Source organism: Trachymyrmex cornetzi, unplaced genomic scaffold, assembly GCF_001594075.2.
Source record: "Trachymyrmex cornetzi isolate Tcor2-1 unplaced genomic scaffold, Tcor1.1 scaffold47, whole genome shotgun sequence".
In the NCBI taxonomy this organism is placed as follows: Eukaryota; Metazoa; Arthropoda; class Insecta; order Hymenoptera; family Formicidae; genus Trachymyrmex; species Trachymyrmex cornetzi.
Window position 1 is genome coordinate 2,141,388 of NW_017299509.1, and position 14,036 is coordinate 2,155,423.

General features: G+C 35.1%; 1 protein-coding gene across 1 annotated transcript; it reads right to left on the reverse strand.

The window, feature by feature from the left end:
* Window positions 1–7,569: 7,569 nt before the first annotated feature.
* Window positions 7,570–13,568, reverse strand: LOC108765030 (uncharacterized). The gene is made up of 2 exons (XM_018513498.1): window positions 12,970–13,568; window positions 7,570–8,134 (listed from the first exon to the last, which is right to left on the reverse strand). Exons 1-2 carry the CDS (start codon window positions 13,256–13,258, stop codon window positions 7,989–7,991), a joined length of 435 nt encoding a protein of 144 aa, XP_018369000.1. The 5' UTR covers window positions 13,259–13,568; the 3' UTR covers window positions 7,570–7,988.
* Window positions 13,569–14,036: the final 468 nt, after the last annotated feature.

A 14,036-nucleotide genomic window follows, 5' to 3' on the forward strand; every position in this document is an offset into this window, starting at 1 on the left:
TATAATTTTTCATTTTTGCTTATTATTGAGATGTTAATTATTACACATATTTTTAGATTAAATAATTTTGAGAAGTATATACAATCTAGTTTATATTCTTTGTTAATAAACTGCTAATTAATATTTATTTTTAAAAAATAAGGTTTTAAAAAAAGATATCCCCTTGTGTAGGAATACTTTTTGCAAGTACTGTATACTTTGAACGAATTCTCCGAGACGTGATTTTCTCTTTCAGCGTTTTTATTTCTTGTAACTCATCTAAAATTAAACAACAACATACATTTATTTAGCCAGCAAAAAATAATGTGTTTTTAATGATAAAAGTTTAATTAGAATTTAAAGTAGATTTTGGTTAAACATTTGCATTTGGATAAATTTGGATAAATTGTAATTTAGTTGCACACTGACTTTAATGAAGCTTTTGGTTGACAAACTGAAATTGATAAAAAGATAGGCCACATTGCTCGGCTAATGCATTCGTCGTAGCCGTATCTTCAGTCCGTGCTCTTAACTGCTGCTAATGGCGATCCCTTCGAGTGCCGGAGAAAGTAATCAAAGTCCAGGATGCACGAAGGGAAGAAGCTTAGAAGGCGCGCGGTGATTTCGAGCCGCTTGAGCGCAGTTGCGGAGGCGGTGATACGGAACGACCGAAACACAAACGGACACTCGTTTTTTCGCTCTTTATATTCAGGCTGGAAGTGATTTCACGCTCCGGAGGACCTCTCTTTGGTCTCCAGACAGGATCTAGGCGAGGCATCCTGCTAGCGATCCTCCTTCCTTATATGTATAGGCATCGTTTAGTCATTTATTCTTTATTTGTTAATTTTCCTTATTAGTTTTTTTCTTCATTTTTAAATGATTGCTTAGATTGTTTTATTATTGTTAATGAAACAGAAAACAATTACAATAGATGATAATACACATTGAGAGAAAAGTTTTTGATATTTGTGATTATAATTACTATTAATAGTAACAATTATAAAAATAGAGTTCCTAATCATAATATCTTACTGTACAATTACAGTCGGAAATATTACTTTTATCAGCGTATTACATATAAATGTAAACTCATGAAAAAATTACAAATTCAATGAATAACATATGTATATCTTATTCGTGCTATAAGAATAAAATTAAAAATATATAAAGATTAAAAAGAAAGAAAATTCAAGTGAACATAAAATTGGATATGGTCAATGATGGAACCTTGATTACAGCGGTAGATGGACAGTAATTCGCGTCGGCTCGCTTGCTGGAAAGATTCTGGAAATAGCCTCGTCGTCATTCCGTTCTGTTGTGATCCAAGAGAACAGGTCATGATCGTGATCAAATTCGCGACGATTCTCACAAGGAGCCGTGAGAGACAAGACGAAGGACGTTGGCTCTCGGTGATTCGTAACCCTGAGCGACTCGATACGGTTAGTTTTTGCGGTGTCTTGGTCCACCGACCAAGAGAATCGGAGGAGAGGTCCCTCCGTGAGACATCCCTGAGGGAACCGCATGTTGCAAACGCACTTACTTTGTGTAACCGTAATCCATCGGCGATAGATTGATCGAACTTCGATGCGAGGGGAGAACCACCGACTGAAATTTCATCGGGCGTCAGATAAATGTGCCATTTTTTATTTCTCTTTATATTTAATTTATAGTGAAGGTATGTAAAATTGTGCTTTTACAAAAATTAAGAAGGTAGTACTAATTTTTTTAAATTAGTAAAATAGTACTTTTATCTCTAATTGTGTAAATATATTTTTATATTAAACAAAAAATTACAATAATTTCTATGAACATTTTTCTAATATTATATAATATAATAGTAATATAGCAACCTTACAAATACTTTTTAAAATATATACAAGAATCAATTAATAATTTTTCTACTTGTAAAAATGATGAAAATTAGTATAAAAGTATATACAAGAATCGCTTAATAATTTTTCTACTTGTAAAAATGATGAAAATTAGTATAGACAAGAATGATCTTGTATTAAAAGACCAAAAAATCATTGTGTTTAAGAATAGTAAAGATTAATTTATATTAATAGAAATAAACATTATAATTTCAAAAATATACGCACTTTTAACCAAAGAAGTCAGCAGCAAACATACAATCAGTATCCAAACATTTATTTAATCACAATTGTAAATGATTTTTGGAATATATAAATAAATTATGAATCATCGATGATTATGGAACGAACGGCATGAAAGAACGGTTTTTTTTTTCTCAAAACAGTCTAGAGACTTACGTGATTATTTCATTGAGTCAAGACTCGAACAGCGCGCAAGTACCATTGACAGATTTATAATATCTTCACCGTCGTATACTTTGCTGTCAATGGGAATATTGTAAGCTTAATGAATAAAACATGACACCACTCAGAGATGATTAAAATTGCAAGGACGCATCGAATGATTCATTTTCGATAAATCTTTGCAATTTTCAACACAACTCTTTTAACACGATTTATCAGAGTAATAAGCATATAATTAAAACTTCAGATAAGTATTATATTGATGCAAGAATTTTCTGTTGATTTGTTTTACATAAATAAAATTATACGAGGAGATAAAATTTCATCATTTTCATATTGTTTTTAAATATAATTTTAAGTATAAGTTTTTAAGTTTCAGTTTTAATAATATAAATAATTTTTTACTAATTTGGATGCGTTGAATACGAATGAGACCTTAAAAATACTAAATTGGCTCTTTTTTTTAAACAAAACGATATCAAAAGTGAAAAAAATAAAAATATAAAGTTTAATATAAGAAGAAACGTGAACGTGTTATACTTCACGTCCGTTGACTGCTATGGTATAAAATCATAGTAAGTTTCAATCATTGTAATATTATTTCAAGTTCCTTCATCTATATATAAGATAAATCTAATAATAAATAAAAATTATCAATCTTTTTTTCTTATATTACGAGATCTTTATTTTATAATGTCAATACGACTGTTGGTAGACACATTTGCGAGGTACTAAAAATCCGAAAGTGCCAAATCATATGCAAAAAAAAAAAACCGGACAAATGGTGTTCGCGTGGCGGGTCAGGCCAAACGGACACTCGAACCAGTTTTCGCGAAAGCCGAAAGTAAAGGGGTTGACGAAGCGGGTCTCTCGATATGAATGTCCTTTAATTAGAGCGGCCTGCTGGACCTTCTTTCAGGAGCGCGTGTTTACAGGGTATTAGTTAATTTATGGTAGATACACGCGGGGAGAGACATGGATGGACGCGTGTTGCCGTTAAAAAGTGAAATGCTACTGGGCGAGTTCGTTTTGGCCATTGTGGACATCATTTGATGATCCTCGATCGGACGTTTACCCTTCTCATTTAGGACCGCCCCGATTCACCGTAAAGATCGCAATTTATCGCCGTTGCCGACACACGTTTTCTTGCCACCAGTTTGCCTGGACGACAGTTGAAGTTTTTCACGGGAGCAGGAACGAACCGTTAAAGTTTTCGTCAATGATCTGTTGCGGTAGATACACTTTGCAAAAGATTGAACATACAAATAATCATTGGTAATTTATCATGATGTTCAACGCGATTATAGTAATTCGTGACATTTTCAAGATGAATGAGAAGATGCAATCCTTTTATTCTCAGATTAGTCAGAATATATCTACGAAATATTTTAGGTATCGGTTTTTGCGTTACGCTTAAAATATTAAAAAAAGAAGATGAATACAAAAAAGAAAGTTTTTCTACATACCTTGGATTGAAATCTTTTATTTGATTCATCAGTAATAAAATATGCGATCCATTATCCGATCAAATAATGAAAGCATAAATCTAAAAAAAAATGATTTATAGCTTTGTGTAGCAGAAAAAATTGTTTGATAGATCATTCAGTCGCGATCGCAAGCGATTCATCAAAATCGATCAGCCGGGACTGTTACGATCAGGTGCTGTCGCGATCCAAACTGGTTCTATAACTAATTCAATCAATTAAACGTACGATGGGGTGAATTACACGTGTATCAGCGATAGACACCCATTAAGTGTACATTCAACAGCACACCTGGTGTCCTTCTATCGATGGACTAAGGGAAGCTTTAAAATTCAAAGTCATGAACGGCTTAAATTTTTTAGTCGATATATCATTCTGTACAGAATTCGGGACAATATATTATTTATAATTTCTAATCGTAAATTAAGAAATAGAAAACAAATTAATTTACTTGGCTTATATTATATAATAATAATAATATAATAAAGTATGAGGCCAATTAACAAGCAACATGGGTGTCAATTTCTTTAAATAGTTTTAAATATATTTGTCAATTAATAAATATGATTACGGAACCTTTGACTCTACTTGTTAGTCCTCTGCGAAAAAACAAACAGTAAATAATTTGACTTGTAATGGTTTATGTAGTGCGATATTTTGCCACAACTTTAAACAAATAATTGTATCCAAATAAATTTTTACATAAATATTTATTAGGATTTTATTAATATATACAAAAAATTTGATTTTATTCACGATGCTATATCCTTATTTGCAAATAGGTTTACATTGTGCTTTTACATAAGAATCGGGACGAAAAAAAAAATAACTTTTAAACCAATGAGAGAATTATCAAATTCTACATAGATACTCAACTCAGATGTAATAATATGTAACTCACTTTATGATATTTTTATATTTTTGACAATGCGTTAGATAAGAAATTTGATGTAAAATTGTCGGAACACGCACACATTCATACAAAATTTAATTTACACGTTTCGATGATTTCCTATCAATCATACGATCGATGCTAATCATCCGTTGCAATAAGTAACGGCCAAAAATCCATTTATGAAGCGACATTTCGTCAATATTCGATTTAACGCAGGCATGGTTTCGTGTTCGAGAGGCACCGTATTAGTTACTATTATCGAAATGACCAGCTAGGATGACAGCCATTAAAACTATGAACCGCAGCTGCTTCCCTTCGCGGAGTTTCCCCCATAGGTAGAAGACCCTGCGGTGCATCGTGCATTATAATTAACCATATAGCGACCACGCCGAGTCACCCCCATGCTCGTATCGACGTACAGATAAGTGAACTACTCACCTACACAGAGTGCCATTAAAAAAATATTGTAACGTTTTATTGCCATTGTAAAACTATGTTTTAGAATCGCGTACTTTGCCACACGTAAATGTACATATTGCTCATTTGTTACAATAACAACATAACTAAAAAATTGTCATTTTTATTTCTTACAAAAAATAAATGGAATCATAAAAATGCTTTAAAAGAACATAACTTTATTATTATATAATCAATTATTACATTAAAGTTACATTTTAAAATTAAAAATATAACAATAAACAAAATTTTAATACTCTAAAAATTTTAAATATTCGAACTTATTTTCTAGAAACTACTTAGTTTTTTGAGTTGTGTAGAAAACATGTAATCGAGATATATTAAAGAATAATATATTGTTATTAAAGATTTATTGCACTCAGCGCAATGTATTTTGTCTAGAAATTAGCATAAATCCAATTTCGTATATATTTGGATATTGTCGTTATTTAATTTATAAGTTTACTGTAAAATTATGTTCCAAATAAATTTTATATACATATAGTGACCCACATCAAAAACATTTGTCTCATAAATTATTTAAAAAATATAAAAAAGATGTTCGTTAGACTTCTTACTTTAGAAACATTCTTCTTATTTGTATTATTCTGATATAATGTATGTACAAGTTATCAAACTTTATTTCAATATCTTTATTGTTTTTTCTTTTCTTTTTAGTGTGTTAACAATTTTTTTTTAATTTTTAAAATATTGGATCAATTTTATGAGTAACTGATTATCGTACGTGTGCATCGCAACAGTTTCTGTATCACCCTTAGTTTTACCTCCACGTGTCCATCGAGAGACCACCATGGCACGCGTCCAGATGGATGTTACAAAATGTTCGTTACGAAGCGCGATTCGTATTGCTCAGCTGTCTAATTTTCGATGATTTTGACTCGAGTCTCCACGTGTCGATTACCCTATAAAACGTGTCGATGGAATAGATAATGTCTACCGCTTTTTAACGTCTGTATAACATGTTATTAATTTAAAAGACTTTGGATAATATAGATAATTTTGGATGGAAAAATATTACAGCATAGTAATACGGCGTTGAATAACTACTACTGTCTCAATTGATTAGTTTTAAGTTTTACTTGTAGAATTAATTTATATCAATTGAATTAATCCAAAGAAGATATACATAGAATGATCATAAAAGGTTACAATTTCTAAATGTTTGTATAAAATGCCGTATAAATAGAAATGAGAAATAAAAACAAACATATATTTTTGGATATTTTTATTGAAGAACGATAAAGTTTCTTACAAAAATGTCTTACTAAACTTCCAAGTGAATACTTTTAGTGGTTTTTCTGAATAATTGCAAGGGACTCCAACTCCTCTGACTCGTTTTGTAATACCACTCTCTTGGATTTTTTCTTCTGGAGGCATATCAAGAATACAGTTTATTCTATTAAAATACTGAACATAAATTTTTTGCACAACTGAATTGTGACTGCTATTGGCATCATAATAATATTGTGAAATTCTACAGCGCACTTGGTGTGAAGTGGAATACCTGCTGGATTTTTCGTACACTTTACTACTAAAAGTATTCATATAGAAGTTTAATAATTTTTTGTAAAAACTTTTTTAATTGTTCTTTAAAATAAAAGTGCTTAGAAATATATATGTATTCGGTTTGATTTTTCATCGTTTTAAAATACCGAAGATTTATCTTGTACGTCTTGTATAGAATATAAGATATTACATAAAAATCATACTAATATTTATTTCTATTTTCCACCAATGTAGATTACCTTTAATCTTGATTTAACTTACTTTTAATCTTCTTCTAGTTAATCTATATTGGTAAAAATGAATATCAATGAGTCAAATGAGAGATGTTTTATATAGCTCAAAAAATTATCTATTTTCATTTTTATACAACTATTATCTTACAGCATACTTATCTCATGTATGTATGTAACAACATTTATAAAATAGTTCTGATATACAGTATTTCAAATATAATAGCAAAGGAAGTGAAGAAATAATAACACAATAGGTAAGAATGAAAGCACAATAGTTTATTACTAGCTTAAATGACTAAATGACTAGAGAACTTTCCCTTTTAATTCTAAGACAACATGTACATAGGACATTCTCCTGTCTCTCTTGCGATGAGAATGCGGAGTTGCGAATAGACGTTTGTAATCAATTAGTCTTTGGAGGCGCTGCATCGTTGGCTTCGTCATGGAACCAACCGTTTCAGGCTTTCAATGAATAGTCGCCGCCATGAGAAGTTTTTAATATACTGTTAAAAACCACATCAATAAATTGCTCTAAATTGATTTATCAATCATTTAAGCATTTTAGTTGACGATCACAATTCTCACGACGATGAATCCATCCAAACCTCCATAAATATTGTATCTCTTTCTCTCTCTCTCTTTCTCTCTCTCTCTCTCTCTCTCTCTCTCTCTCTCTCATTCTTGACGAATTATTTACAAAAATTAATTAATACGTCCGTCGCGATTAAGTCTAAAGAGGATTATTTCAATAATTGATGATAACATATAATGCTCGAAAGATCAGGGAATAAATATACAAATTTCAGTAACGAAAGACGAAGTCCGGTTTACGCAAACAATCGTTAAAACCCCGCGCCTAAGAATTTGTGCTCACTTTTCATTAATTGGCGATCATCGCTTTGTGCAGTACGTTCTTTATAATTACTTTTAAAAATAGTATTTAAATAATATTTTAATAATCCGCTAAAATATATTAATTTTTTTAAGTAATTTCAAGCTAGCTGTTTTCTGGTTAGTTTTTTGCCGCCTAGTACATTTAAGTGAACATGGCGATTTTTTTCGCCACCGCAGCAAAATAAGAAAACCGCACGTGTGCGCGGGGTCTGTGCAACAGAATATACGATTAGTTCAACGTCTTCTACGTGCTTTTCGTTATAGTTGTTGTTGTTGTCGTAGGGATCGCCTTCGTTGTTTTCGACGATTCCACATTTTGTTTCGACACGTCCACTGTGGCCGTCAGCGGCTTTTTGTTCACGTCGCATACTTTTCGAGCTCGCCAATAATCTGTAACAAAAATATTATACGGTTATCATTCAATATGTATTGTTTAACTTCATATTATCGAGCGATTTTTTTTAACGTAATTAAAACTTGCTTGGGGCATTTCTAACATACCAATATTACATTACAATTTTTATTGTTCTCTTTGGTTCACAATTAAATAAAGATTGATAATATTCTATATATCTTTTAGATGAAGAAATATAAATGCAATTTTATATATAAATGCATTTTTCTAAATTGTGAAATAATTTATTCTAAATATTAAATACCTATAATGATTACAATAGCATTTATCATACATTTAGCAATTTTATAAAGGCGGCTCCAGATGACATGGTCAATGTATGTCACATTAGCAAATATTACACATACACACACGCACATAAATGCATAATTATCAATATAAATGTAGGTCAATGTTTAGCGAATGTGTGTAAAGTTGGCGTACATTGGCCTTGTCAGCTGAAGCCGCTTTAAGGCTAAACATCCTATGCAAGTATAGGTAATGAAAGATTGAACATCATAAAGGGTAACGATACCGATATTACGGTATATGTATAAAACAAGTGAAATTAATAAAGAAATCATTCGTTCTGCAGTGCTATTCTGTAACTCTTAACTCAAGTTTCGTTATCGTTATAATATCGTTGCAGCTTTTTTATCATGGTAAACCTGTTCATTCTTACGTTTCGCGTCATGTAAATAGATATGTATCTCTGCGACGGAACACGTAGAGCTTCTCTCGTAATAAGTATATACTCAAGATTCCGTAATAGTTGAGGTTTCATGGATCGATGGGGTCAGGGGACGCAGAGTAACCTGTATAGAAACACCGTGCGAGAGAAGTATGAAATTTCCACAACAAAGACTGCGTCTTAGGAGCACCCTAGTTCGATCAGGTAGCCACCTGAGTGCTCTACCCTCGTTTCTTTCTGCTTTTCTCTCTTTTTCTGACTGACTACTTGACAGGTGCGACTTAATGTTAACAGTACCGGTTTTGGAAATCTGCTCTTTTCTCTGATATTCTGACAAAAATATGAAAGGCGTAAAAATCACGTTTATACATCTTTTATTTTGTGACGAAGTCTGTAAAAAGGCTAATGTATGAAACAAAGCATTCGCATCCGTTATTTATAATTAGCATTAGATTCGGTTAAATTTTCATCTATTTATAGCTCAAACCATTTGACATTGTTACATTATTGCGGTCATGTTCTTGCAACAACTATTTTGGTCAAGTTTGAACATCCTGGTTGATATTCACAATGGAATATGACTCAATCGAGTAAGATCCGTAACATGGCATTTAAATTACTGAGGAATATTAGCGTTTGTGAATCGATACAGTAAATAGAATACGGTCGACATCGACGTGAAAAAGACTGAAAAAAATCCACAACCGCCATATGTCGAAGACATGATCCTTTCTCTGCGCTTCTCTCTTTTTGGCAACGGTCCACCATATGGTGCGCGAAACCAAGTTCTTCCTCAACCGACGTCTTCTCTCTCTCTCTCTCTCTCTCTCTCTCTCTCTCTCTCTCTCCTACCTCTCTCCTCTTTTCTCCAGTCGCGTTTACGATTTTGCTTGTCAACATCTGTTTCTACGCCTCAACGTGCCGCGAAATAGATCCTAGATGCGCCGAAAAAAGCTCGACGCTTACCTGTCCATATGTCTCGAACGTGATTCCACCTCGAAAATTTTCTTTTGTTCGCGGATCCGAATGCGGTCCTCCTGACGCGTTCTTTACTCGAGCGAAGGATTTCGTTTGAATCCTATGCTCTATAAGGCGTTTTCGATTTTACGGGGAAACCACACGAACGGATCACAAAGTCTGCTAAGTCGCAATTGAAGGAATCCTTTGTCAATATCTCAGGATCAAGAATATCGAGAGTTTTTTATTCTTCATGGCATGAAAAATAATGCTGCGATTATCCTTCGTTTTGCTATACGACCCGTGTTTATTTTCCCTTCGGTTAATTGTAGATGAAAATAGAGTACGTTTTTGATCGTGTATTTTAGACCAAATAGGTATAAAAGATGATAGTTTAGATATTTCTTTATTTGACAAATTTATTTATTGCATGTAAATCTTAATTATTTCTTTTAACCTCAGAGCAAATATAAGGATGGAAAACATGTATACCTATTAAAATTGTTTACGCCAATAAGTTATAAAATATTAAAAAAAAATTAAATATATAGGTATGGGTGTGTGTGTCGTACTTTATGTCATGAGATTGATAAAAATTTGGTTCTTAAAGATGTTAGATATGTAGAGGAGAAGTGCGAATTAGTGTATTTGCATGAAATGCAACTTGTCTCAGCAGGTGGTGCGCGACCTTCGTAAGGTCCCGCGCGGCACGGTATCGCGTGTTCGCGGGTCTGATTTAATCGTGGGAAAAGACGTTCTAGTCGTCATGGGCTCTTAGCAAGGGCCAACAGGTGTCGGTGGAAAAAGAGCTGGTTGCGCCGTCCCGCTCTGTTGAATTTTCGAGGGTCTCGTTGTGTTCCAACCCAAGAAGTCATCGTGTGTGGGGGGATTATCAGTGCAAATAGGCACAGGATCTCGGTCCGAGGTTGAGAAACCATAGGGTTTTCCCCACCCCACAGGTAAGATTATCGCGTACACGTGTTTCAACGTACGAACGATTTCTTTAACTTGCGAACCACTATGAATTCCTATATAATTTCAAAAAGGATATTTAGAGCCATTCTATACACTGATTGAGAAATAAATATTTTTTTTTTAATCTGTCTCCCAAAGCACAAAAGGAACAATTTTATTGAAGTATCTAAAAATTGTGCTACATGTAGATCTAAAGATAATTTTCTTGCACTATCCAAATAATTATGTAGAAAACTCAAGTATGATGAACAATGCTGTGAAAAGTTTTGATAGTCTAACAACTAGCTCCGAGCATCCTAATGATTTTGATAGTATACAACACAATTATTTTCAGATCCAACTAAATTTTTAGATATTTCAAGAAATTGTTCTTTCCATCAAGGCACATTCAATCTAAGGACGTGCAACCTGGTCGAACAATATTGGTTTCATTTACAGTAACATGCAATATTTTGCACTTGGTCGAAGAAATGATATGTCCATTGTGCACAAGAATTCATGCGATAAGATGAGAGAAATGGGCTTGATTGCATCATGCCTGAAGAATCCAAGGAATGCAATCATGAGTTTCTTTTACTCCTTGGAAATTGGCCCTTCGATGACTCAGTGTCCTACAGGTACGTTGTCGCGCCCGCCTTAGATGCATGACTCATAGGAGTGATCTCATTCCCGATCGCGACGCTCTTTCTCTAACTTCATCCTGCATGGACTGGCGACCGATCGCTTCTCACGAATCGTACACCACACGTGTCCACTTATCTTTTCGTGATAACGCGAGTATTTTTTTTGTAGATATATTTGGTTCTTCCATAGAAACCATTGAATATCTCCTCGAATAAGATAAAATTATGTAGAAAAAAAGTAGTGTCTTACTATCGTAAAACAAATTTTTCTGACAAAATTATATTTAATAACAAATTTAATTACTTTTCATTGAATAGTTTAACATTTTAAAATATTCCACATTTGGATAAAATATTTTTAAATATATTTATAATTATACAATTATTATATATAATTTATTAAATATATATTTAATTTTAAGTTAAAAAATTTTAAATCCATCGAAAAAGATCGTAGAAATTATTCATTTACATTTTACAAGCAATTTAAAAAAATTAAAAAAATTGTTTATATATTGGATTCAATTTATAAAAAAAAATGTTAAATTGGTTGGAGAACTGGTAAATAAAATGTACGGAAATTATTTATATATGTGTTTGTAAATCGCCTTTTCGAAGAGAAAATGAATTCTTGATCTTTAGTCCGAGATTTAGACCACTTGGATTATCTGCAACGGGTCTGCGACCCGTTTACGACGCGTGCTTCTGCCGTAAGAAACGACAGGGTGGAAGGTTGGTCAAAGGAGAGCGTAAGACGGGTAGCCGGGAGTATTCTGGCGAGGGACGGCTATAGAGAAGAGAGGAGGAGAGAAGGCGGAAGAGAGGCGGCGGGTTTAGAATAAGAAAACAGGTCGGAGCCACGCGACCAACGCAGTTGCGTCTGCGCGTCCGGCTTCCCTTTCTTCGTCACGGCTTTCCCGCCAAAAAGCCGCCGCTTCCTTCTACGCGACGCAGCGATAGATTCGCAATCCCGTTCCAATGTCATCCAGCAGGCTAAATAGCAGTCTATTGGTTAAAGAAAGCCGATTTGAATTTTTTCGACGAGACAAATTGGTTACGAGTCGCAAGTATCCGAATATCCATAACCATACTGCGTGAGAATCGTTACATAATTCTGTTCCCACCTCAATAAACTTATAGCGACATGCCATATTGTATCATAGACACGTCCTTCGTCGCTGCACTAAAACTTTCTATCTCATTTTCGTGAAACTTAAAATAAATACATCTATTTCGTTTCAAGTGCAACAAGTACACAATAGTTGAACCGCAAAGAAGAAATCTTAAATGTAAGAGATATTTTAAGATTTACGTTCGCGAGCATTAAATCGAAGAAGACGGTATTGGGGTCGACCTACTTTCGCGCGCCGTACATGCGAAATTCACGCTTGTCGCCCGTCCAGGGAAACTTGCATGAGCCGAACGTATGACTCATGCTCCTTCATGCATATTCCGCGGGCATAGGCAGTAATAGACAGTAATACGCACGTGACGACGCGTGACGCGTTCGCGCGCCTAAATTGCCGCCAAGTCGATTAAGTTCGCGCGCGTTGATATTTCGCGAGAAGAGAGAAATGTTGCTCACCGTGAATGCTGGTCTGCCTTGAATACGGATTACTCCGCTTTTTGCCGGGCGACCGGTCGCTCTTCTCGTTGTTCCGCCTCTGGTAATTATTCTCCTTATCCTCGGAGCGAGGATCCACTCCCCATCTCTTGGCGAACTTGCTCCTCTCCGCGTCCAGTGCCTCCTGGAGCATCTCCATCGTCTCCCGCGGATTTGGCCGGCCGAAGAGGCAGCGTGGTACTCGTGAGGTCATCGTCGTACTGGGCAACACCGTGTAGTAGATTTCGTGACAAATCGAGGCTGCCAGCATTTCGGGTACTTGTTGTGTTTCCACCGTACGTTAGTATCGAGCAAGCAGATCCCCGCGGGGACTTTTGTTTTCCAGTTCAAAGTACGTATCGAGTACTCGCTTCTCCGTTTTCAGCGAATATAATACCGAGAGCGTCGAATGTCTTCCAGTTCTTCCGATTCGGCGTATTCCGGAAGAACGGGAGAATCCTTGGCTGTGTAAATTCTGCTGATCCACTCGACTTTTCTGTCAAGTTTTCTTCTTGAACGGTCGCTCCTCACCGGTCGCTTGCGCGACGTTCAAGATCAATCGATTCTCGGTCCTCACTGCTCCACGGTCAGACTAGTTCTGGTGGGATGTGCAATCGTTCCAAGCGGTGGTGGGAGCCACTCGTATCCGTTTGAACGAGCCACGAGGTCCGGTGTTCCCTTCCACCAAACGTTTCAATTCAAATCTGATTGGCGCGTCGTGCCAGTTGCGCAGTAAAAATGGCGCGAATTTCGCATAGTAACGTCCTCGTTGCATGCACGATGCCATCCAATCGCGTGTTCCTTCTCTAGTGCGCATGTTCTCCACGTGTACCCTCACCACCGCGTTTGTTTGAAATCGTCCAACGGATTATGCTAAGCGATCTCTCGTGGTAGAGAAGACCGAGCGTGCACCATGAAGCGCACTTTTTGCCTTTTTTCGAAGTAGCGCGACGTACTGAATAATCACGATCGTAGTTCGAGCGTGTCGCGATAGAATTCGATACGATCTTTCTTCCGACGAGCTTTTTTTCGGATTGGGGTGGTACACC

What these genes read in the sequence shown, in the direction of transcription:
- LOC108765030 (XM_018513498.1), bottom strand. Translation starts at nt 13,258, where the DNA reads ATGCTGGCAGCCTCGATTTGTCACGAAATCTACTACACGGTGTTGCCC. An exon ending in AAGGCAGACCAGCATTCACG is followed by an intron (nt 8,135 to 12,969) that starts GTGAGCAACATT and finishes TTTTTGTTACAG; the next exon opens with ATTATTGGCGAGCTCGAAAA.